The sequence below is a fragment of the Esox lucius genome, chromosome 7 (genome assembly GCF_011004845.1).
Source record: "Esox lucius isolate fEsoLuc1 chromosome 7, fEsoLuc1.pri, whole genome shotgun sequence".
Classification (NCBI taxonomy): domain Eukaryota; kingdom Metazoa; phylum Chordata; class Actinopteri; order Esociformes; family Esocidae; genus Esox; species Esox lucius.
Window position 1 is genome coordinate 10,617,965 of NC_047575.1, and position 26,971 is coordinate 10,644,935.

Sequence of the window (26,971 nt, forward strand, 5' to 3'; positions counted from 1 at the left end):
TGGTCCATGTAAAAAATTTCACTAATAGGTAGTATATTTCAGTCCAGAAATGAAAGAGGACTCAGCAGGAAGACAGAACGTGGGTGTGATTAGTCCAGCCCTCTCTAGTTACCCAAGCAGCTTGGTGTGATGCAACAGCTGCGATTTCATACTCAACAAAAAAATTGTTCCCAACAATAAAATCAACTCTTTCCATTAATAGCATGCTTCAAATTCACTGCAGAACAGACCTGGAAGAGCCAGTCTGGGGTGTATTGACAACGCTGATCTGTTACATCAATGTTTTATTAATAACTTTAAGACCAATAACTCATAGAAAATGACAACCCCAGAGGTGTTTGGATTAGTCATGTTCAGATTTTATGATTACCTGTTATTTTGTTGATAATATGTCAGATTCAGGTTTACAATACATTTCACAAGGTCATGATCTTACTACGGTTCCATGTTAAATCAGACGTACCAGCTCCAGTCCTATAGAGGTCAACTTGCTTTCCTTACAAAGTAGCAAGAACAGTGAGTCTAAGACATTTAAAGGAGGACAATCAGTTCTTTTTGTGTTTGTGTTTCTTCTTCTGCTGTGAGCGTCTTTTCTGTTGAGGGCCTTGGTCTGACCTCAGATTTGACTTCCCTGTAACAGCCTGGTTTTCGCCCTTTACTAACTCCTCCCGAGAAATTGGCTCAATGATGGCGCCTAACTGGGTCACGATCTTTGGCGCTGTTATCTTCTGCACGGCATTCCCGGTGTTCCAGGTGTGTCCAACAGGAGCGCGGATGGTGCGCTCAAACTGTGCAGGGTTCGTGAATGGAAACATTACCTGACTCACCTGCAAGAGATGGAGAGGACCGGTCAGGACAAAAAAAACTGAAAACAGTTAGCAGTGGAGTCAAACAGTAAGTCAACGAGCTAGGTCACCTGGTGTGCAGCAACGGAGGAATTCCGCTTCTCTGAGAGGATGACGTTAAGGAGCTTTTGGTCTTTCCTTGGCGGTGGTGGTGCAACTTTGATCCTGAATCTTTAGCCAACCAAAAACAAATTTGAACACCAACTTTAGGAGGACCACCCAGACGATGCTGAAGGTACTTGCATGGTGGAACATGCAAGTCCGGCTGAAGAAATGCGATGCCGTTGTCATGGACTTACCTTTTGCGTTTGCTCCGAGATGGCTGGAGACCGCCACCCCCCCACTCTCCCCAACCTGGCAACGTCAGGTCGACAACCTTCGGCATCCCCGCTGATTCTTGTTTCTTTTTATCCTTCAGAAAGTCGGAGATGACGTCATCCCCAGCAAAGGCCTCTTTAATGATAAACCTCTGCTCATCTGTGTCCTGCAACAGAAAAACATTGCACAACAAGAACAAAAGCAGAGTTTATTTAACCAGATAACAACATTGGACAGATAAAAAAATAGATTTTTCCAAATGCAGATCAAAGTACACAGGTTTGAAGTAGTCGTGTTCCTTACCTCAACATCTTCAACGGCTGTTGGAGCAAACGGCACTTTGATGACCTTTGCTTCCTTGGTCAAAACCTCATTGGGATCAATCATTTTTTTCCTCTTTCTCTTTCCATCTGCCTGCTTGGTTGCAGACTGAGGCTCTGTTTGCTCTGTGCTTAGTGTCTGGGTGGTCTGAGGTGCCGGCTCGCAGGCAGACACATCCTGACCGAGCAGCTCCATATCCTCCAGGGTCCTAACCCGCACCAGGCCCTCCTCCAGCAGGGCAGGGCCCTCCCCCTGGCTGACACATGGGTCTGCCCCTGCCCTGGGAGGCTCTACTGGAGGCTCCACGTGGTCCTTCACTAGCCCACGGTAGAGGCTGGTGAACTCTGAGATCTCAACGACCTCGTCGTCATCATCAGAACTCTCTATCGTAACCATTTCAGCTTTCTTCCCAGTTGGCATTTCTGCTAAGGGGAAAATTAGGGCGAATAAATATGGTCCAACTCTCCCTAGCATGCTGACAATTCATTCTTGAGTGAATTGTAGTGATCAATTGCTTGACCTTACCCTCGCTCTCCTCCATGACCACAGGGGCAACCTCCACAGCGTCTTTAGCTCGACGCAATTTCCGCCTCTCCTCAAAGCCTCTAAGAATGGCTTCCTCTTCAGTTTCTTCCACCTGCTCCTCTTCCTCTCGGAGGAGGTCCGGTCCATCCCCTGCTTTCACATCTCCGGGCCCCGCTGCAGGAGGCACCAGGCAGTTGCTTTCCTCCTGCGCCGCAGGCTCTGTGGAAAGCTTGCCCCTCATCCAAGGATTAATCGGGTCCAGGATGGGCTCAGCGTCGTTCACAAAGTCAGGCAAGGCCTCTGCGACCTCGTCCTCGTCTTCTTCGTTAGTCGGGATGACCAACTTCATGGTCAGATCTTTGTTGACCTCCAGCTGCTGCTGCATGGCTTTGCGAGCCTGTGTACCAGAATCGAAATGTTTTTTTTTACAATTCCAGTGTTGGGTCTTGTGTTACTATTCTCTGATCTGTAAACACTGGTTCTCTCAAACTTCCAGGCCAATACATTTCAAGTATGTTTACAGAAAACAATAGAAGTGGTAGTGTCACTTCCTTCAGATCAAAAGACAGCCGTATAAAACAGCTTGAAAGCACATTACCCCGTCGTCGTATTTTGCCATGATGGCCTTCGACCGGGCCCATTTGCCACTGTTCTGGTGCTTCAGAGACATCCGTTCCTGGTGGAATAGACATGAAAGAGAGCAAAAAGATGACGCTTTCATGCTAATAAACACAATTTATTCTTAGGCCCTGTCAAGTTGCTCCCATCAATCTCTCGTTTCATGTAAAGGGTCTCAGGAAGCTACTCACCTTCATTCTTGACAGTTCCATCTTCTTGAGTTCTTCCAAGGCGGCAGCCGGGTCTGTCTTCACCATTTCATCAAACCGTTTCAGATACTCCTTACGCATGACTTTCTTCTGAACCCGGTGGTATCTGGGGAAGGAATCACAATACTATTCATGATATTGTTGTGCTTCACGCATCTACTGTCAGTGATGCTACACCATACATGTGCCACATTGATTGCAGTGAGTTAAACAACCTTTTCCCAGTTCATTGGGTTTCCATTTGCTCTGTGTGAATGGTCCTCCAGCAGAGCTTACACAGAAGCTAGGAATTTACCTCCAATGCAGTCCTGAATGAAGTACGTGCCAAATGAGACTTAAGGATATATATATAACTCACGTTTTGCTTTTTATTTTCTTTTCCCGTCTGGCTTTTGCTTCATAGTAAGACTGTAGAGCTCTGACTTTCTGGAGTTCTGCGCGACGAATTTTTGCCTGAAAAGAAATAACACACGATACTGTTTGTCCCTTTCTGTCTACGTACTGAGTCTAGATGAAGTACAGAGCAGCCTCGCGTGCCTGCCGTTTGTCCTCACCCATCATCTCCCATTTCACCACACGGTGGAGGTGGTGTCTGACCTAAGGACTCACCTCCTCCAGACTCATGGCCTTCATAGTGGCCTCCTCGTTTTGGGTTAGGACAGGGTTATGGAGGGGCTGCTGGTTCACGTGCAGGAGGTTGAAGATCTCCTGTTCTAGGGGAGTTTGGGCCTGGAGCGATAGACAAGAATCTGAAATTAGCTTATCATCGTGGATCACAAACAGAAAAATCCAACGGTGCTTTTTTCCTCTCCACACCCACCTTCCATCCAGACACCACATGCTCCATGCGTTTGGGGCCAGAGGGCTCCTGGTTTAGAGGGAACACCAGCTGCTCAGCCTTCTGGTTCTGAACCACCACAGACTGCCAGCGGGACACCTCTTTTGACGTTTTCTCAAAAGCCACCACCCTTTGGATCTGTGAAAGGATGTATCAGTTTTTGCAAATCCTGCCAGGCGTGAACAGAGCCTGGATTCGAGACTCAGAATGTTGCCTGTGTTCGTGATTTACCTGTTCGGTCTCCTTCCTGGTCAGTGGCGTGTCCAGGGCAGTGTGGTTGTGCTCGAGGTTCTTCAGCTGCTTCTTCGTCGCTGTTAAGGCAGTTGGGGCTTTATCCAAGGTTCCGATGAGGTCCGACAAATTGATTTTGTCTCCTTCCCCTGTGGGCAATGACCCGTGGAAGTACAGTTCAGACTCAGTCAAATGTCAAATGTCATATCACAGTTTGGGAATTCCCTCACTGTTTCTGGATCCTGTCACTACAGAAATCTTTTTATGTTTTCACTATTGAACTGTCCAAATATCACTACAACAGCAGTGTGTCCAGGGACCTCAGGGACGTTCAGCACTGTTTACCTTCCGCATTGACTGTGAACTCTGACACCTGGATGCTTGCTTCCGAACGCTCCGTAAGCTTCTTCCTAAGATTGATAATAATGCACATCAACAAAAAAATTAATTAACACAAGAGCAAAAAGCACAATTTGAACATAACATACCAGAAAAAACTAAAAGTGAAAGGGCAGAGTACCCGTGTCCAGGAAGATACCGTTCAAGCATGATTATCCACTTCTGACATGGCTAACCTTGTTTTCCCCCCCAGCGAGCTGATGGCTTCCAGGAGTCTGCAGTGTTTCCTCTCATCATCGCTGCCTCCCTGCACCACCCAAAACACAATCATTTCACCTTTATTTTACCAGGAAAACCAATTCTCAATTGCAATGACGTCCCGGTCAAAGGCATAACGGTGCAAGATAACAACAAGTTCCACATGGTACTAAAATTCATGATGTGCTTTAATGAGGCACATGATAACCTTCTGCATGCTTTGAAAATGTCAAAGACAAATATGGTGCTACTGTTAAAATGCACTTTAATGACTCAATGGAGCATACATTATAGAAGAAATATGATTTTTCACATTCTGAATAGTTCAGTGGGGTCTTGATCATTAACTTTATATCCAAGAACTTGGACTTCATGACCTAATAACCTGATAATGAGCACAGAGCTCTGTTGACAGAGTAGGTTTCTCACAGCAAAATTAGTATGATGACAGTCTTTGAGAATAAAAAGCTTCAGGTACACTCAGTGCTTTGACATTTCAAAGGTATACTTATTTTAGTGACTTATCTTTAACAAAAAAGATTGATGAAGAACTGAATATGAAAATATAACCAAACTACATGCCTCAACACTGATTTCTAGCTTACCTATGTTCTGAGGATTTCAGAAAACGTTCTAAAGTCAAGTTGAGCCTATTCAGTAGTCATAGTATTCACACACTTTACTGTCCAGCTGATGCCAAACTACAGACATGAGTTACAATAGTCCAGCTGATGCCAAACTACAGACATGAGTTACAATAGTCCAGCTGATGCCAAACTACAGACATGAGTTACAATAGTCCAGCTGATGCCAAACTACAGACATGAGTTACAATAGTCCAGCTGATGCCAAACTACAGACATGAGTTACAATAGTCCAGCTGATGCCATACTACAGACATGAGTTACAATAGTCCAGATAACAGTTAGTATGTCTAATGCATTTAGTCACTATTAATGATTGAGATTTGCTGGATCTCATTTAAAACTATGTTTCATGTCCTGTACCAAAATAGGCTGTGTCATTCAACTGGACCTTCGGTCGGCCAGGGGGACTCAAACACAAAATTCCCAAGGACAAGGCCCTGGGTCAGGATGCCCAACCCTGTCCCTGGAGGTCCATCATCCTGTAGGTTCTCTCCAACCCCAGTCGTGACTAACCTGACTAGGCTTTTCATGCAGCTCATTAGTAGAATCGGGTGTGCTAGATTAGGGTCCGAAGAAACGGCAGAACAGCAGCTTTCCAAGAAAAGGGTTGGGCACACTGCTTTAGAAACACTGAGTCAATTCTTAATATGTTGAAATCTGAATCTCTTTTTTTAATATGTAAAAAAGAAACTTCTGTGTTACTTTTTGGCAGACACTGAGACATTGTTTTCTGAGAACGCACAACCGTGCAACACAGGAGGCAACCAGCAAAGACAATAGACAAATGTCCCATTCCCTATTGTCCCCAGACTATGTTCAACATGTGGTAGTTAGAATGCAATAAATGTAGATTGTAAATGAATGGACAGCGTCAAAGACATGCTGTGCCAAATGACATAACGTGGTTTTCCCTGTCTCCTCTACTGCTGGATGGCCGTGGATCACTACAGGGCCTCTGCAGACACATCCCTTCATTTGGAATGTGTCCTAGGCATAGTGCAGGACACTCACATATTTGGAATGTGTCCTAGGCATAGTGCAGGACACTCACATATTTGGAATGTGTCCTAGGCATAGTGCAGGACACTCATATATTTGGAATGTGTCCTAGGCATAGTGCAGGACACTCATATATTTGGAATGTGTCCTAGGCATAGTGCAGGACACTCATATATTTGGAATGTGTCCTAGGCATAGTGCAGGACACTCATATATTTGGAATGTGTCCTAGGCATAGTGTAGGACACTCATATATTTGGAATGTGTCCTAGGCATAGTGTAGGACACTCATATATTTGGAATGTGTCCTAGGCATAGTGTAGGACACTCATATATTTGGAATGTGTCCTAGGCATAGTGTAGGACACTCATATTTGGAATGTGTCCTAGGCATAGTGTAGGACACTCATGCTCAACCATTGAATGTATATATTCAACATATAGTCATGACAGAGTTTCATAAACCAAACTAGTGGGCTACTGGTAGAACTAATAATAAGAGAACAATCAACTGCAAGAAAGAATAACCAAATAAAAAGTTGATTAAAAAACTGATGTTTGTGCAATAGGTTATTTGACAACAGTTTCAGAACAATAATTTGCACCATCAGAAAATGCCTCCAACACAAACCATAACACTATGCCAATACCAGCAGCAGCAAATGTTTTTTTGACATGCTAAACTTGTTTACCAATATATTTAATTGTTTTAGTGTTTAATATGGTCTTTCAATTGTAAATCGGCATAAACCCATGCATGGAGAACATTTAATAAGCAGGAACAAAAAATGTAGGCCAGTTTCCAAACTACTATATTTTGAATAATATGGAAACAATAATCAGATAGACTGATTTATAATGTACAAAAACTAATGTGGCATTGTGAAGTTTAAAATCAGTCGAGTTTTTGTTTTGATTGGACACACATTTCCACAAGATTTACTTTATTTTTCTACCAAACAAGTAGATTAAGAACCAATTCTTATTTACAGCAACGACGGGCGGGGCGGGGGGGGGGGGGGGGAATATGACATTATTTTGCATGACAAAGGTTCAATAAAAAATATCCCTTTTGCTTTGGAGAGATGTTTGAGGCAGCTTACATTGGGGATCCAGGGAGCAACTCCAGTTTATCTTTCTCAAAGGCAAAACAACAGAATGGGATTCGGACTGGCAATCTTTCAGTTACTAGTCAGATGCAATTTTTTGAGATGCACCTGTAGACACAGACTAGCAATATTGTGAAAATGCTCATTTCCCACTGTAATTCAAATCAAAAGGAGACACCTTCATATATTCTAGATTAATTACACAAAGTAAAACATTTGAAGCCTTTTGTGTTTCAATCGTGATGATTAAGGCTAACAGCTCATGGAAATCAAAAATCTTGTATCGCAAAATATTAAAATGATAATATCGCAATGACGACCTGAGAAGAGCTCTAGTCAGCTAATTAACTCCCTTAGCCTTCAGTACCCCCCAACCTCAATCATGGGTTCATGTGTTTTGAATTACGGAAAAAAACTTTTCCATGACATCCATATTTCTTTTAATGCACCTGTATGTCTGCCATAAGTGCGTGTGCATATATCCCACCTCATCCTCACTGGCACTGATTACATCCTCTGTCAGCGCCTGATGAAGCTCCTCTTCGTCATCCTCTGTTCCTTGAACAACTACCGTAGCACTAAGGAAGGTGACAAATCTGTTATTACTGTACACATTTTAGACCTACAATTGTACACTATTGCCATCGTATTATGCTTGGTTAAGATATGCAGGGGTGGTGAAGGTATCAAACAATTTTATGTAACATTTTACAGGGCACAATTCCGTGTTGTTTCCTGTGTTATTGAATCCTGCTTATATACACCACTTGGTCAAATATGCCTGGCTAAACAGTTATGTACCGTACAATTCTTATGTGTCTAGATCTTGGCTATTATAGTACTGTAGTGATCGTTAGCACAGAAGCTCTGTGTGACAAACTACGGCGCTAACAAACAATTCAGTCAATTGTCTTGCTATGGAAAGTCACGATTACATGTTTAGTCAGACAGGTATGTAGAACGCTAGCTATCCGGCTTACGTAATTTAGTGTACTTGGCATCATTATTGGCTCTTGACTTTTCAACTAACAAATCGCATGCTAAAGAATATAGTTAGATAGCCTAGATATTTCATTTTACAAACCTTGTCATCTTCGTAACTTTTCCTTTCTTTCTTGTAGTTTTTGACTTAGCCATTTTGACTAAAAACACACGTGCAATGAAAGTGCCGTATGAGAGTTAAATATGTCGTGAGCTGTAGTAAAAGTTCGTGCTTCCGCCGGCTTGCTCGAAACATCAATGCTGCGCCACAGATGGAAGACAGATAGGATGGTAAATCTGAAGCCTCACTTTCGTCACTTCCAGTCCCTACGTATAGAGGAAGTGGAACTCTTTGGAGCCAAATTGTACAGGGGCTGACATTCAGTTAATTTTCTCATCAATGAAACGTCTAATCTCAGTATTTTTAGTAAAATATGTTTTGAACCATGTAAGAGGTTTTGTAGACTTAATTCTTTGCCAACGTTTTTAAAAAGTGTGTGTTTTAAGATTGTATGAGCAATTGAGTTACTGCACACGCGCACTATGATCTCGTTTGGCTCTTACCACCTTCACCAGGTTCTGCCTACTGGCTTCATTAGTTCCCCGGTATCTTGGTGTAGTTGTAAACATCTTTGACGGGACACTGCAATCAGAGCTTGCTGAAATTGACCTTTTGTCTTTACCCCGACATTCTACTAAAATAACTATTTTAATCATGCCCATCCAACTTGAATGTATAGGTATTTGTTTTTCCAATAACTTAGGCCACAAATTCGACATTTCTTCTCCTGAGCTGAACCTTGGCCCGAATAGGCCCTCTGTACTTCTGTGTTAACTGAGATTCTATTTAGTCGATTCTGGTGTTTGATGTTGATTGTACTTGAGAGGTTTTGTTTTTCCTACCTGACTGTGTCTACCTACCTATCTGCCTACCAGTTTTTCTTTCTTTCTTATGATAACTTTGAATACATTAATAAGATCACTTTGTAATGGCGGGAAATGTTGTTTCCTAAACCGCAATAGTTAGCCTTCTAGAAAGTTGACCATTCAAAAAGGTCAATATTATTTGGATATTTGTGGTTTTAATGTAGTATGGACCCTTTAAATAATTAAAGCAACAGGTAAGAAGTATTGTATACTGGGCAAGTCCTTTAATTAAATAAAAACACACCACATTACTTTCTGTGAAGTACAGGAAAGTACTAGTTTTTATTCCTTCATAATCAAACTTCACAAACAGCGTGAACTTTTACAATACCTCAGAGAGTGAAAATTACAAAAAAAGTGCTGGTAACATTTACAAAAATCATCCTTACTTAGCAACAATCAGTTTATTCTTCCACACTTTTTTTAGTCTTTTGTATTAAGGCTTAATACTTCTGTATAAAGTATATGCAAGATAAGTCTTCACAGTTTTTCGAAAAAAGTCACAATATTATGTAACATAATGAAGCTTTACGGCTATTTTTCTTTATAATAACAAATACACATCACTGGTAAATATACGTGAAATACAGGGCTTACTGTAAAATGGCAGGTAATGATACTGTTTGCTGAAATAACTTGCTTTCACACATTAATAGGAAAGGTTTGACATACCATTGTGATAACTGAAGGAGAAAGAAAGAAAAAAATTATAGACTAAGCATAAAAACTCGGGAGATCGCCTCCAAACTTTGGCACATCCCTTTAAACATTTTCACAAAATATACAAGGTTTATTTTGGAAATCATATGCACGGAAGAATAGCAAAACTGGCATAAAGTGAAAACATGCTGTGTAGTAAGGTGCTAAATCCGAGATATTACATAGCCAGCCTTTTTCCACTCAGACTAACATGAATAAGGTGCATTTGTAAGACTCAAAGCATGTAGGTCTTTCTCTTAGATTTCAACAAACAAAAATAATTTAGAAACACAAACTTTCAAGAACAACCAATATAAAGTAGACCAAGTCTTGAGGCGACCTCTTGTACTCATGCATCCCCGTGGATTGAGACAAACGGTTGAATATCTCTTACTACAGTAATGCAGCGGTTCAGCTGTGGCATGTGACCATAAAAAGGTGGACTCGAGTTATGTTATTTGCTTATCTTTTAGAGAATGGATAGCCCACAGAGACTATTTACTGTGGAGCGTGCTTGGGGGATATAATGAATGAGATGGATTTAAAAACTGAACACAGTACGGAGCTCAGATATATTCAGAGGATTCCATAAGCTGCACTAGTTAACAGATCAACAGACAGGAGGGAGCTCAACCCTAGAACTTACCAATTTCACCCTCATGCATACTGTACGGTTAAAGTGACGTAACAAGCTTGCTTAAATAGCCTACATCACAAAAGCAATTTGGTTTTAGTGCAAACACAATTGGCTGGCTTCAGCTTCTCAATAATAACAAGCTCACCAAGGAGATTACAAGAAGGCACATACTTATGCTTCCTCTAACACGTAACATATTTAGACAAACTGCAACACCTCTTAACAACACCACAAAGCGGTAATAACAGGAAAGCTACTATTTCCAGATACCAAAAATCATACTTGTCATGACTGCTATTGTAAGTTATTGATGATTTTTAAGACTCCAAGATGATATCACCCTTTTACTCTGGCTGCCTTTTTCCTTATGGGAAATTATGAATAACAACAATAATAATATATTTGGGTGGAATTTGATTCTTTGGATAGCTAAACTGGTGTTAGAATTTACAAAGAAAGGTGCAGTTCCCGTCCATCAGTGTTTATCTTCAGACATGTTGTAATCTTTTTGTCTTTAAAAGGTGTGTGCACCGAGATTTGACTTCAACGATTGTTTTTAAACAAAAATGAGTAAGTCAGTGACGAGAAAAATACGTTTTATCATGAAGGAAGTTTAATTTTGTATGTTGGCATCATTTGAATGAAAATATTGTCTACAAAACATACTTATTACCTTTTGTTCAGTTACCACCATATTTTTGATGAGGACATTTTACAATGAGTGCATGTTTGTGGGACATCTTGTGACTACCAACTCCTTCCTGTCCCTCACTTAGGGCTTGTAAGATTCGTTAAATTTTGTTCAAAACAATCACAAGAGGAAACATATCGACTATGCGCCCCAGACTCGGACACTTCTGATTGGTCAAACACGTCAACTCTAAAAAAATTAAAATAAAAAAAACAATATGTATGTGTCCAAGTTCATAATGTGCATTGCCAAGGCAACACGTTTCAATTCCGTACCTTTACACAAAATGTTAAAAAACAAACTTTTCAAATATAACCTTTTTACACAGCATTACCCCTGTGCACAGAGAGCTCCGTTATTTCAGATACTTTGAATTGAAGAATAGGTTAATTGTTTTGTGTTGTATTGCTTTTCATCAACAAAGACCAAAATATGTTTAGTGCAAATATCTTTTCTGGTTTGATAAGTGGTAGTTGGCTTCGCAAAAGACAGACGTTAAGGTCAATGCAGGGCACAACCGTGATGTTTGGTTGAGATGGAAAGACAACATATACCGAGTGGTTTTGTTTCTTTAGTAAATTACTATCAAGTGGTATCCCTTTTGATATTTTAGCAAATAGGCCTACTATCTTTATCAGTCTTTTGTTAGAATAGGGAATTTTGAAAACATTATTTTATAGTGAAGGCCAGATTTTATAAGGTCCAGAAATGTAAAAAAAATTACAAAGTTGATCTATTGAGCACCGTATTGAACTGAATTAAAATGGTGCAAATATACTTTAAAATTTTCACTAAAAGCTCATGAGCCCCCCAATAAAGACAGGAAAAGTCTAGGCATTTTTTGTCACAGTTCCTTCTCCAGTAGGGTGGGCCCACACCATTGGTTGGGAAATGGGTTTGATAAAGCTGTATTCTGTGCAGTCGGTTCATGTCTCTCATATAATAGCTCTCAACTTGGAAATGTTGGATAACTCACTCCAGTCCAGTGTTTGACAAGTCCAAGTATAAAACTTCCTTGTACATACATTTAAAAAACCCTTATCACCTATTTCAAAACAGCAGTCATACAATTCAAACAAGGTTGTTTCATAACAGTAATAAAAATACAAACCAAACTTGGAGCACAAATAAAAGGAAACAAACTGAAAAAACAACATTACTGCAGCATATAAGTCAGGGTTGCTTATTTGTGATGTTAACTACCTTTACTACAACAGCTCCACTTCTGCCAAGTTCATTACTGTAATATATATATATATATGGAGTATTTGATCAGGAAGATAATGAAATCGCAAGCCAAAGCAGGCAACACAACCTAACAAAAGATTCTTAATTAAATACATTTATATATAAGTGCACCTCATATTTCACTGCAGGTGCATTTTTTCATAAACACCTATAAGATATGGCAGCAAAAAGCTTGAATGTCTAATTAAAAAGCTACGCTTTCTGTAACATAAATCTACACATGAGCACACAGAATTTCTGATTCAGCACTGATTGGATCTTACAATGTCCAAGGGAGACAATGACTTTCTGCCACCACCACACTAAAGAAGCATGACCCAAATAACTTATCATATTCATTTCATATTTCACACATCCAGCTTGAAAAAAGCTTTGAACTATGTCATACCTCACCAATAAGTGAAATATTACCAAATACAAATTTGCCATGGGGTTACATTCTTCTTTGATATGAACAATTCATATTACAAAAAATATATAATGTAGTAATCAACATCATGTATGCCACCAACTGATAGGAAATTTGGTCCACATCATCAAGATTTTAAAAGGGGCAGTGCATTTAAAATGTTTTTTTTTTTTCTGTGTTAAAAAAAGTATATTTCCACACTTTGTCATTGAAAGTTATGATAATGCCTTTTAAGAGCTGTTTAAAACAAATGCCTAGTCAGGTGGGATGGATCTTTTGTCCTACATCATGACATCTCAATCTGATTACAATTGACCAATGATTGTTCTCCTGGATAAGCGGGTATGTGGTGCTAGACCTTATAAATATCCTCCAATTTGTTTCCAAAAGCATTTTAAGAGCCATACTAGGCTCAGGGAAATACATTATTAAAATATACTTTGGAGTTATTATCTTTTAGCACACAGTGATGTAATAGTCATACAGTGATGACTTAAAAATAAAATTACAAAGACTTCAAAGGGGCTTAAATACAACTCAACTAATATTATTATTATTTCACTGTTTGGTTGTTTTTGCTGTTGTTATTTATCAAATGTCAGCTGGTTATTGGGTTTAATGCTCTCTGGGAAAAAATATCTTTAGCAGGCTCTAGGTTAGGCATCAACTTTTCATATGATATTGGGGTACAAAAATGAGCCCTTACATCAGATTTAGACATCTTAGCGTTAATTTGATTGATTGTTTTGGGCAATGGCAAAATACATCTTTCTACTCTTATCTAATGGCATCAACACATCGCAAAACCAATAAACAAATATGTGCAACAGCAACTAACATCTTGGTCCATCTCAAAATAAGAAAAGAAACGTTATAAATTCACTACTAATCTTTCAATGTTTAAAAAACCATTTTGCAACTGTTATTTTTTTTGTCTGGCAAATAGATAAATTGTGCATGGCACCAAATTTTTTATTCAATTTTCCACCAATCCAGTGCATATTGTTAATCTGAGAAAAAAGCTTTGAAATCAACATTATTGAAGGAAGAAATTCATTACTAAAAGCTGGAATAACAGACACTTGTAGCAAATAAAAGACAAATGTGTATTGGAAAGGCCTAAATCAATTGGCTAAGTATCCAGAAAGAATAATAATGGATATTGTGTATTACTTTTAAGCAGGGGACAATGAAACATTTACAATCTTATACATGTTATACCATGCTATAGTTTTACATCACAGCTACTACGTGTCAGATTTATTATTATTTTTCAGGTTTTGCTGAATTTCTTTAGAAAAGCTATTTTGCTCTACATTAGGCACATAAACACAACTACTAAACTACAGCCTACCAATAGTGATCAGAGGACAAAACGCAGAAACGCATTTTCACAAGCACCCTGTCTTGAGTATCAAAAGAAATATATAACGTTAGCCAGATTTGAACGCATACAAATGTACAGGAAAGTACATCTTGGTAATTGTTGTTATCGCGTCCATAACAGATAATGTTCTCTCTGCTTATAACTCAGACATCGTGATATTCCTATCATTCTTTGGTGTTTATGGAAACAAACATATGTCATCCAACATGTTCAATAGATCCCTAATGGTTTGCTTGGTTCCATATCACAACAGGTAAATATAATTACAACCACAACACCTTCAAAAACAACACAAAGCAATGTATTGTAATGGAAGCTCTGCATGTCCAAACAAATTATATATGATTGCATGCTGATTCAGACCACAAGTATGTGGAACACAGCAGAAAGTCAACAGAAAAGTGTTCACCGAACATTTTAGGTGTAAAAAGAAAATAAACCAACAACATATTGTTTACACAAATGCAGTGCATGTTGCTTAGTCTCACCATAGACATACGTGATGTTTTTCATGTGAGAAGTGCAAGAGACCTGCTGAAAGCCCCAAGACGATTATCCAAGGTGCTAAGCAAGCTACGGTAGAGGCTCTTTTATTCAGCACCTTTGAAACTCTACAGCTTCTGGATGACTCAGTGTTCTCCATATCGAAGTGACAACATTTATGGGAGAGTTTGAGATATTGCATATGAAACACTATCCGATTGGCAGCCTATATTTGGACATTTCCAGAAGAAAGAGCACACACCGTGCCAGAAAGCAGGCCATCGTCCTGTATGCAGGGACATGTTCGCCGGATCATCAATGCCTGAGATGCTAAGCAATGCTTTTCTGAGACTGATGATCTGTAATCATAAAGTTCAGCAAGCCAGTGACACTAAAATAAACATCAGCATGAGTGGGATAATTACAGAAATTCAGCTAAACATAAACCAATTTAGAGGGGAAGATGTCACATGACAAATAACCAGCAGACCAGCAAATTGTAAAAAGAAGTAATTGATCTGGTTTTCTAGTAAGGGGGTTGGGATCTTGTCATCTTTTGGAGTCATAAATCGTCGACAACATAGTCATATAGACTGATGTCAGACAACGAGGGGTACAGGGAATGTTCTAGACTTTACAGGAATGTGCATATTTCTGATATGCTATGTGTTATATAGCCGAGAAAACTCAATACCACAAATTGCAATGGAGTTGAGCAGCAAATAGTGTTGGTGGACTGAATCCAGATCCTTAAATCTGTCGTTTTTAATAGAGACTCCAACACTTTTCACCTCTTAGCCCAATAAGAATTCTTGTTGTTGATTATAATTCTTGTAGTTTAACCGGCTACATATATTGGGTACTAATATAACAACTTTCCCTATAAATTCAAGACACAGAGACATTAACCACAATTTAACCCCAAAATTGTTTGTATTTGAGAATACCAATGATTTCATCAGTTGATTAAATTAATATACACTCATACATTGTCTATTATTTAATTTGTGGGAACACTGGAATTGTTTTTCTGAATTCTAAGTGATTATATAGTATAAAAGAATTGAATAAAACAACTCCTACATTTTTTTTACCCAAAATGTTTTTGGGGCAAAAAACAGCCACTTTTGCTGACCCCTGTCTAGAGAAACACTCAAATACAACCATGTTGATGACAAGAATGCTGAAGATGGTCTAATGGCGGGGTAGCGGTCTGATTCTGAGTTCCAAGGACACTTTAAGTTATAGTTAACACTGAGACAAATGCTTGCTACTCTTCAAGTTAAACTTGATTACACTACTAACTGGTATTGCTGTGGTGTTGTAGGCTGGAGTTAGCCAAAGCCCCATTCTGTTCAGCTTACCTTCCACTCCTTGTACTCCATTTCGTGTAGCAATGACAAAGAGTGGCAAGGAACTTTCGCTAAAGAGTCTGGTACTCAGGCTAGACTGGAGTAGCTAAATCAAATCTGGCATTGCCCTTGTGTCACTGATCATGTACAGTGCTATAGGTGCACATGTGGCCGGATGCAGGGGTTTAGAAGCATCATTAGCCTACCACCGCCCAACCTGCGCAGCAGAAAGAAAAGAATACACGCAATCCGTCTATATGAACTACAACCAGAGAGTGAATGCAGGTACTGCGCTCAACTGACTGAGGTGTCTGAAGTGAGATCGGTATCAGTGTATTCTCTCAGAACGGTTAGGATATGTCCACGGACAACCTTTGACTTTATGTTAGGCATTTTCACAAAACGTGGAAGGCAAGAAAATCAATATTATCCTTTTATTTTTAGATTTTTCTTCTTCTATTTTTACAACAAAATCCACCCCCCAAATGTAATCATGACGGTTCAGAAGACTGATAGCGCTGATAAGCCAGAAGTCATGACAGTTGCAGGTGTGCTTAAAAACCCGGGAAAACTACAGAAAACCATGTGAAATCTTTTGGATGACATCGTTTTTATATTTAGACAAACCGAACAGGGCTTTCTGGGTGTAATGGCAAACATGAGGATGAGAACTACTATATCAAACTACTATACATGCTAACTTATTGTCTTACTAAAGAGGAGTTTGGGAAACACCCTTAAAGCAAATCTTTATTACAGTTGATGAACTCCAGTTGTTTAGCTTGGCTGTTTTCTCATATGTATTAGTTACAAAACTATGTAGGACAGCAGGAAATAAAAACACAAATCTATCTTATATAAATAGATGATTTGAGGTGGATAAAGATATTTGTAAAGGGCTTTCTTAGGATGCAGTATGTTGAGGGTGACCAACATTTTTGTTATAGTAGTATAAATATTGTTATCATTTGTGTATAGATTATCATGTGTATATACTGTATATATTTGGGAAATGCACTGTAGAAGAGCAAAACTACTTTATGACGATTTAGTAATGTACAAATAGGCACTTGATAGACAGGCATACTCCTTATATCCCTCAAAGCATATTCATTTAGCTGCAGTTCTGTGTATCTCAAAATGTTTCTCTTATCTATGTTAAAGTTGTTGACGAAGAAAAACGTGTATTATACAGTATATCCATTAGATTCAACTGATATCATGTTGTTGGATTTCACCTATATGTTGTATGCCAGTAAGCACACTGTCTGTTAATATCCGAGTTACTGCAAGTTACCGTGAGTGAATCAAACAATTGTGAGGACACTAACGTAGAGTCACCGGGAGCTGTGAGATTAACAGCGTGAGCAGTTATAAGCCCGCTAAGTCACGGGAGCTGTACCAGTTGCCGATTACATCACATGCGGTGTGGCGTTAAAAAGGAGAACTCTCAATAACATCACAGTGAATATGACAGGCGCCAGAAACATCACCCTCAGCTAATACGAAAGCCTTATCACCGCTCAAGTTATGTGTCTCCTCAAAATATGTCTTTCTGAATGGATCTCCTGTTTGAAAAGAGGTTTTGTAATGTGTCCGTCCAGAAGATATGCGCTTCTGGCAAGCTGTGATGGCTCTCTATCCTCTCTATGCCCACTGACTGAAAAAAAAACCCAGTCACAAATACACCAGTTCACAATGGTTGCAAGGAAAATAAGGGTAAAGTAAAACCCTGGAAAACACAAGCACACAGATGATTCAAACACACTGTAAAACTGACAACGAAGCAGACCCTGTGTCTGTACACTAAATAAAAAACGTGAGATATAAGAAAATGACTGTTAAAACACTGAACAAAAAGCTGAAGGCTTAATTCTACGTAATTCTATACCTGTGAATATATTGTATAGTTGAAAAATACATTGTTATAAGAATCTTACAAACATAAATTACAAACTCTTTCTTGACTGTATATATATAAACCAAGGGGGTGTATTTCAGGGTTGCATTGCATGTTTTCCCTACTTTTTAACTGACTTGATTGAACACAACGATAAGACATCCGCCACTGGTACAATAAGGAACTAAAGAGAGCTATAATAAGTAAGGCCAGGGAGAGACTTCCGACAAAACACCCATTTATATAACGTTAAGCTGTTAATAATGCTAACCCTCTGCTTCTACGTCAAGTTTGCGAAACACTGGTTTGAGTGAGGTCAACCATTGGGCAGAGGAAGGCCAAGAGGACTGCAGTATACCTCACCATAATCAATGTCATGTTCCCATTCAATCCCTCTCAGGATGTACTTTAGAAAAACATCTACAGTCGATAGTGCATTTATTCATTTATTACATAAATATAATTTAGGCTGACTGTAATAGACTGCGACATAGTCACACAATAATGCTAGAATATCTCACCGATACTAGATTTGGAAGCAACTATTGCCTGGTCTTGGTTTCACTATAAATATGTGGTATTGTGGAGTGAGATTGTTGAGCAGACATTATTAAAATGTTTCTAAAACTGAAGATTGGACTCATTTTCACAGTGCATTGCTCGTCCTGTGTTTGTCTGGGCTAAACAAGTGACTGTACTGCCCTGCCTATCTGGTTGACCATGTCTAGGCTATTCCATAAAGCAGAGAATGACACTAACACCAACTAAACTGCATGGCAGAGCAATAGAAACGTGATAAAAATAGATCCCAGCAGTACCTTACACTGTAGCCAATCTGTTACGGACTTTGCCTCTTCAAATGCACAACTACATACTGTTCCCCCAAGACTACAGACTGTTCCCCCAAGACTACAGACTGTCAATGTCCAGATGGATACTACCATAATACGAGGACCCCTCTCTGACGAATGCAGTCGGTATGAAGTTTCTGACCAATAGTCCTCATCACATCCCTGTTCCACCATTGAAATAGGCCAGAGACGGAACGCAGAATTTTCAGGTAGGCTTAATCTATTTCAGCTGCTACCATTTGAAACTCACTAAAGCGCTAGGCACAAAATGCCACGCACTCCTTCCAATAGGGGCAATATATAAACTGGTATCAATGTTTGATCAATAGATGTAAATGTATACAGAAATATGTTTATTAGCCCAAGAGGGTGAGCCAAACCGCTTCTCATATTACCTGTACTGCATATTGCAAAGGAAGCCCTACAGTTCAGGTAGTCCACCTCCACGTGAGGGACCGACAGTTTATATAACACACACAAACACTCACACAGACCCACACACAAGCACGAGACGCACACTTGTGTATAATCTACAAATAGCCAATAAGCTGCGTACAGTCTCCCACCCCCACCAGATATTCTCAAAGAAATGTGTCCTAAAACACTAATGTCATTTCTGTCCACTCACACTATATGTTTTTCCTTTTTTGGGTAGGGGTGGGGGGCAAGGGGGGGGGGGGTTTGATTTGGCATGAATGCTTTTGTAGGAAAATTCACCATCTGTTCTAATGTATGCGATGGGATAACTGCTGTTAGAGGGGATTAACTCTTGAAAAGAATACATTAAAAGGTTAAAAACAGAGACAAGCTCACACGATGGTTCGGATTTAAATAAAAATAAACGCTTGCACAAACACAGCACAAGTAAATACATATAATAGCAAGCGATAACAAAAGCCAAGAAACATTTAATTGCCTTATTTGAAAAAAAAAAAAATGGAATAAAGCTATTCTAACACGTGAATTCTACAACCAAACAATAGATACAAAAATGATTCTTTTTTTTTCTCTAAAACTATAATATCTCTGGTAACAGTAGTGCACTTATGGGTTTAAGCAGTGCAACATATATGCAAGAAAGTAATGCAGTCCTCTTAATAAGCTTTTAAGCTTTTTTTCCTTTGAAAATTAACAAATGAAAATCATAGAATTTCATTTCTTAAGTAAAACAATTCAATATTAAGCACAGGCATTTGAAGAAAATGTGCAAAAGTAGCACTTTTGTTTTTTTTTTTTTAAATCTACAACGTTTGTTTTTCAGACTTTACTGTAATTGTTGTTAGTTATTCTCTCGCCGTCATAACTACAGGGTGTGTCTACTCAAAGAAATTAGCAAGATCATCAGATTGCAGTTGCAGGCGGACATGTTTGTCTTATTTTGGATAGAATGCAAGAACGACAAGCCAAATATCAGAGCAGAGCTTATAAGTGACGGGACTCTTGAAGGACAAACCCTACTCCCAAATATATAATGTACACTGTGTTGCTAGGTCTTTGAAAACAGGAATGTATTTTATTGTCTGGAAAGTCCATCTGCAAGTTGTGGTATATTATAAAGTAATTATTAACCAGGGTTAATTGTGGTTTCTTTTGGCTCGTGTGTTTCTCGAGTCTGTATTTCCTGTCCAAACATGACATGTCATTTGTTCCACCAGGTGGAGCTATCATTTCAGGAGTAGTGCATTTTTGTTCCTCCACCGGCTCAAATAGCCATGTCATGTCCTTAAAACAGGATATACAGAGAAGGAGGGTCACAACCTGATATTTCTGTCCGATGCAAGTTCACAGAATAATTTTCAATTTCCTGGTAATCCATTTGACTGCTGTTCTAAACTCCCCTGGTAAACTATTCCATTGTCAAATAACATATTTTGTATTGTAGTAATAATGACGAATCATGTTTGTAATTTACAGCTGATAACAGTCTGGTGCGAGTTAAAGAGCAGCAGTTATGATGAGTCTGGTAGCATACTCAAGTCTGCCACAGCTGCGTACGTCAAATCTAAACAGAACTAAATCATTTATAAACCCATGTCAAGAATCTTCCGTCTGTTGTCATCTAACATATTTGAAAGTGGAAGAGGTCTAACAGCCTTAACAGTCTTCTAAGATTTTAGTGGCAGTGTACAGTATGCAAATGAAATAAAATCTTAACAATATTACATTTTTGCTCAAATACTGTCTTCTCAACAACCCTAATTTAGTAAACTTAACCTGAACCCTCAAAATGCATGGACAATAAAACGTATTCCAAAATAACCATTCCTATACCAACTCACAGGAAGTTACATTTCAGTACAATTATTCAAATAAACTTGTACCTCCAGAACAGCTGCATTGTAATCCCTCAATACCATAACAATAAATAAAAACCCAGTGTCAAATTAATTACTCTCCTTTTCTTATCCAACATAAGAAGGCAAACTTGTGACCAACAATATTTTTTTTGTGACTCTTTAGGCCAAGCCAGATCTTTTTTTGTTAGTTAGTTTTTTTTTGTTGAAAATTATACCACAGTAAGCTCGGACGTCTATAATAGTGTCCAAAACGGTCAATACGGGATCACATTTACCATGTACGAAATTCCATGGCAATGTTTGCACACGCGCACACACACACAAACAGTCACGTACTAATACAAAGTCTCACACACGAGTAGACACATACACACATGAGAACGTACACTCATACAATTGTATATCTATACTGAATATAGGTGTGTGAGTTTGAGTTTGTGTATGTGTGTGTGTGTGTGTGTGTGTTTCTTTCGTAGGCCTTTCGGTAGTGTTCAACACATAAATCAGTATTTTTAGGAAAGCATACATTTAGAGGCCTGTAGTTAGGATCCATCCAGTGGATCAACATCAAACTACAAAGCCTTAAGGCCACCATCTTGTTTTTCTTTTAGAATAACAACAAAACAAAAAAATCCTTTCTGGGAAACTTAATGTGCCAGTGTCTATACTCATTACTCTTCATGCCCCCAAAAACAAAAACAAAAATTCTAGTGCCATTTTTCTTTTTCATTCTTTTTTTTTTTTAAAGAAGTGTATCTATTTGTACTTATCCATCAGAGACGTGCATTCGCATGTGGTCATTGAAGTGCTCAATTTGGTCGAACTTGGCAGGGCAGACGGAGCACACATAGCTGGTCCCTTCTTGGCAGCTTGCCTCCGCGGCCACGCCCACTGCTGCTCCGACCCCGCCCCCTACGCCTCCGCTGACGGGCATGGCGAGGGACACAACTCCGGCACCGGGCTCGGGCATGGCCATGGGCATCGGTATGGAGACGGGGCCCCCCCCCGGCGCCGCTCGCCGCCGCCGCCCCCGACAGCCCTGTGACGGCGCCCCCCGTGCTGTGCAGGGCCATGTGTCTCTCCAGCAGGGTCTTGTGGGAGAACTTCTTCTTGCAGATGTAGCACTCGTAGGACTTCTCCCCGCGGTGCAGCCGCATGTGGACGTTGAGCGAGCTCTTTTGGGTAAAGCGTTTGTTGCAGATGCTGCACTGGTAGGCCCGCACGCCCGTGTGTGTAACCATGTGTTTGATTAGGTAATCCTTCAGGGAGAACGAGCGCCAGCAGATGCTGCACTGATGCGGTTTCTCACCTGGATGAAGACAGAAGCCACAGTCATCAGAAGGAGGAACAGGGGGAGTCATGGAAAGAAACACACACAACACAAGACAAAGCCCACCAACAACCAAGGACAATGGAACTCAATTCTTCCAGTGCAGCCTTGAAAACGTAGCGTGTTTTGTTTATTTCACGCGAAAACGGGCGAGAGCGACCATCAGAAATCGAGCCGAACCCGATGCCCTTGCCTGACGTCACTGCCAGGCGCTCTTTGTGTGGATGGCTGCACTCGTCCTCCTGCGTCTGATTATTGAAATTTCAATAGGCGCCAATACTTCTCTCTCTCGGTTTCTGAATAGGTATCACAGTGTGTGAATAGATATCAATGGAATGATCTCGGTTTGAATATATTTTCAAAAACTATTTAAAAATGAACAATGCGATGTGCATCACTCAACGGTTTTTCATTCTGCTCTTAACTGGATGTGAAGCCCATTTATGTATTCAGGTCAAATTTGAACCCGTTCCAACATCCAGCTCAGTCGTAGTTGCCATCCCTGTTTTTTATCTCATAATATTTATGCAGCGACCACACACTAATAAAACTCTAAAATAAAAAATGGTACCTAATCAATTTGTCATATTTTTCAGAACTAGCTTCACTGGCAAGCATACAGGACTTATTTTACTTCCTGCATTAATCAAATACATTATATCAGTTATGATGCAGACAGCCTCCATTCATTTTTCAGTGTACCAGGAATAATTGAACTACTGTATACAGCACAGCTTAATCAATATCAGGGATTTACATTAAGATCACAAAGGCACATTTCTTTGGTAGCCCGATCATTATGGCCCATTATAAACACTTAAAAAAACTCCTAATTAAAATAATTCTGGCAAATGAATTGGGCAACCAATTCTTAGCTACTTGGTTGTTTGTAATCAAACAATAGTAGCTCCATTTGGCCAACTGCCCTGAATTCCAGAAACTTCCAGTTCTTTACTTGAGTAATTCAGAGGAAGAATGAACTTGTCCAGCCAGTAAAGCAACTGAATTATTTTCTCTTTGTCCTCTCTTCTCTATGACGCGGAACTAATAAACTTTAGTTTTTTGGAACATAAAATCATATTTAAAAGAAAGATTCTACTCATTGTTTTATCAATAAAAATCTTGCACGGCTAACTTAATAGGTTTTTATCACTTTACACATTAATTTTGGGATCCACCTCCGTAAACATAATTTGCTCGACAACGTGCAAGCGGAGAAAGACAATCTCATTTCAAACAGGCTCACTTTACTACACGTTCAGTCTCCAGATTACCTTTTACATTTTTCAAAAGGCCACAGAGGACAGAGGAGCAAGGTTCGGAGGGGAGGTTGTTTGTTTAATTAAAAACCCTAAATCCTGGAGTCAACCGCGGCAAACCGCTAGATTTAATTAACCACCCCTAAGTGAACGTTACGCATTGTTACGTCGAAACTAAAACGACAGTCCACTTCGCGTGTCACTTTGTGCCGAAGCCTCGCGCGGCGTCGTGTCGTACTCACCGGTATGTACGAACATGTGCTTGACGTAGTTCTGTTTGGCGGTAAAGGTTTTACTGCAGAGCGTACACTCGTACGGCTTCTTCTCCCCCTGCCCCATCGCCGCCGCCTGCTGCTGCTCCCGCGCCGTCTGCTGCTGTGCCGTCAGCTGCTGGGGGAACGGGGACTGCCCGGCCACGAACTGGGTCTGCTGGCCTCCCATGGACTGCGGCAGGCTGAATAGGAAGGGCTTGTTGCTGCCGGCCGATTGCGTGGCGAACAGAGTGGGCAGGTATGAGTTGCCCGCCGTGCCCATTACTGGGGTGTTGCTGGTCATGGTGATCGGCATCCTCAGGTTGCTGGTGTGTGATTCTGCCTGGCGCATGTAGAGAAGTGACTGAGCCATGATGGAGCCGGGCAGGCTCTGCGGCGTGTTACCGTCGCCTTGGGCCGTGCCCCCGTCCTCCCCGTCGTTGGTCTGCTCCGGGGAGGAGTCGTCCACCTCGATCTGCACGGGGGTCCTCTCCCCCTGCTGCCCGTCGGCGCCCCCGTCCCTCCCGAAGCCCGCCAGGTACTGTTGCTGATCCGCTGAGTCGGGCTCCGTGCCGATGGACGAGCTCACCCCCGAGTCGAAGCTCTCACCCTTCGGCTCACTCTCTGCGCCCTCCACGTGGTCCGGGTCATCCGCGCACTCGTCCACGCCGTAGCAGCCGTACTCGTCGTCCGCCTCCTGCTTTATGTGCATTCCTCCCGTCTGGATGCGGACCGGCCGGGGCTGCTTGCGGCAGTGGGTGGTCTCAGGGGTGGAGAGGAAGCGCTCCATCTGCTGCGACCTCTCGTGGATTCGGGTGATCCACGGCGGGTCCTGGTCGTGCTGGTCCCGGCGCGCGCCGGGGGCCGGGTCGTAGCCCGTCACGTAGTGGGAGCGCTCGCGCGTTCCATTCTGCAGCGAGAGGCCGGAGTAGGAGTAGAGCGACGTGTACGCGCGGTCCAGGCTCTGCTGGGATGTGGCCTGCATGTAGCCCGACTCGGCGTCGCTGCTGGGCCCCGACGTGCCCGACTCGGGCGTGCCCCGTGGTGTCTCCTGTCCGGAGTCCCCCGGGTTGACGGGGAACCCCCCCGGCCCGGCCAGGCCCACGTTCTGGGATACGATGCGGGTGCACTCGTCGATGACCGTCTTGATCTGCAAGATGCTGGCGGCGGTGAGGATCTGGAGGGCTTCGGACTGGGACACCCGCAGCACCCCGCTGTACATGAAGTCTATCAGCTTCTGGATGGACTGCACCGAGACCACCGAGGGGATCTCGATGTCACTGTAGCCCAGGAGCAGTTTGTCCTGGAAGAAGGGGCTCCCGGCAGCCAGCACGCACCGATGGGCTCGCAGCATGCTCCCATGGATCCGAACGGTCACGTCACAGAAGTGGCCGCGGTTGCGCTGCTCATTGAGGGTCTCAAGTACAGAATTGCTGAAGTTGTGGAGGTTGATGTTATGAATGCGCTCGGTCATCCCCTTGCAACTGATGTCACCTGGAAGGAGAACACACAGGGTTTAACGAGATAATTAAAACATTATGTAACCCTTTGAAGGCAGTGACATTAAATCACACCTTTACAAACCTGACTCAGCTCAAGGCCTTCTTGGAAACAAAATGTGTTTGTTTTACTGTGGTGGAATGACCTAAACTAAAAATGCTATTCAACTCCGTCTTCCTCCAAGATTGACAGAGTTTTCTCTTCGTCAGGCACCCCCTGAATACGTGCAGCTCAGACGCAGACAGAGGCCCTCTTCCCTTTACGTAATGAATCAACCTTAAAAATGTCTACATGTAAACCACACGATGAGAAGCGTCTAAATTAAAAAAAGATGATATAGATTACTCAATAACGACAGGGTAATGTTGGTCCAGGCACGTCATCAGGATTTACAGCCAGGCCAAATGTAATTCATTCTACCGTGTGACCTTTTCCATTCAGCCCTGTGTTCTTTGCTAACTGTTGATGTTGCAACAATCGAATCATTCAAGGTAAACTGGCTGCTTAGGACGGACGGACAAACGGACGGACGGACGGACCAAAACAAGGATGTATAGTGCAGTGGAGGGGAGGAGACAATCAAGATGGTTCCCGTCTCATTAGTTCTGTTCCCATCTTACAAGTCTGGTGATATTATTTTGGATGAGGCTTCAAATCCCCAGTAGGTGGTGCTCTGGGTTTTAGACTATTAGGCCTCGTTCATCAGCCGTCCACATGCACTGTGATGGTGCTCCCTAACTACCCGACACACCTCTCTCTGAATTTCCGGACATTATCAGGTCTAAGCAGTGTTTACGTTTGACCTTTCTCCCAACCTATTGTTGCTAACATTTTACCTGACGATTGTTTAGGCCAGTCTCCCATATAAAGGAGTGTCTGCCCTGAACATAAACTAAATGATAAACTTACTCAAACGTCTCCAAATTGGCTCAGCTAGAGAGAAATCTTCAAAGATGGCTCCTTTATATTTCATCATTACGGTATTGCTCTCGAGTCCAGCATTCTTACAGCTCTACTCACATTTTTAAATGTAGTATTAGCAAAATGCAACAAAGACGACACAAATCTGACTTTGAATAATGGTTTACTTTTATCAATTGGAAATCAGTTTAACAAGACCGAATATGGAAATGAAATTCAGTGGTGTCCAATAGCTTTGTCAATCCACATCATGCAAGTTAGATTCAAACAACAGCAAAAATATGGTGTTTGGACTACTATTCGACCATAACATCTCATCCACATAACATAATAATTAACCATTCTGATTTTTGAAAAATAATCATATCACTACATATTATATAGCATTAGCCTTCTAGCAAACAGCCTTTCTATTATATAAAAAAAACATGAATGGCCTCTCTGTAAGACTGAACACCTGTTCATACAATCTGTAGGCTTATAGGTTTTACATAATTTCATTCATCCACATAACCCACATCGGGAGCACAAGGGTTCTTAAAAGCACTCGGTACCCAGCTCTCCCTTTACTCTCTGGCTGCAAACAGTAGA

At 41.0% G+C, this 26,971-nt stretch overlaps 2 protein-coding genes across 3 annotated transcripts in view; both read right to left on the minus strand.

Annotated features, from left to right (window-relative positions):
- Positions 1-269: 269 nt before the first annotated feature.
- si:dkey-251i10.3 (Utp14 domain-containing protein) lies at positions 270-8,512 on the minus strand. Of its 2 annotated transcripts, none has more exons than XM_010870542.5 (15): positions 8,342-8,512; positions 7,745-7,835; positions 4,481-4,551; positions 4,251-4,315; positions 3,906-4,054; positions 3,657-3,812; positions 3,446-3,565; positions 3,195-3,289; positions 2,819-2,942; positions 2,608-2,685; positions 2,010-2,406; positions 1,467-1,906; positions 1,145-1,329; positions 917-1,016; positions 270-827 (listed from the first exon to the last, which is right to left on the minus strand). In XM_010870542.5, the coding sequence occupies exons 1-15, from the start codon at positions 8,392-8,394 to the stop codon at positions 546-548; spliced, it is 2,406 nt and encodes an 801-aa protein (XP_010868844.2). In that variant the 5' UTR covers positions 8,395-8,512; the 3' UTR covers positions 270-545. The 2 variants fall into 2 exon arrangements, with proteins under 2 accessions (XP_010868844.2, XP_010868843.2); XM_010870541.5 differs by having other exon boundaries at positions 1,467-1,909.
- An 11,234-nt stretch (positions 8,513-19,746) lies between these two features.
- Positions 19,747-26,971, minus strand: part of zbtb20 (zinc finger and BTB domain containing 20) — a 32,862-nt gene continuing 25,637 nt past the window's right edge. Inside the window, 3 exon segments of the mRNA XM_010870539.5 lie at positions 19,747-22,122; positions 22,124-22,428; positions 23,951-25,453. Of these exon segments, the coding sequence (XP_010868841.1) occupies positions 21,886-22,122; positions 22,124-22,428; positions 23,951-25,433 (2,025 nt within the window). The 5' untranslated portion in view covers positions 25,434-25,453 and the 3' untranslated portion in view covers positions 19,747-21,885.

Excerpts from the sequence above, each read along its gene's own strand:
- si:dkey-251i10.3 (XM_010870541.5), bottom strand. The coding sequence starts at position 8,394 with ATGGCTAAGTCAAAAACTACAAGAAAGAAAGGAAAAGTTACGAAGATG. Across the intron at positions 7,836-8,341 it reads AAAGTTACGAAGATGACAAG|TGCTACGGTAGTTGTTCAAG; the intron begins GTTTGTAAAATG and ends CACCTTCCTTAG. Across the intron at positions 2,686-2,818 it reads TGGAACTGTCAAGAATGAAG|GAACGGATGTCTCTGAAGCA; the intron begins GTGAGTAGCTTC and ends CTATTCCACCAG.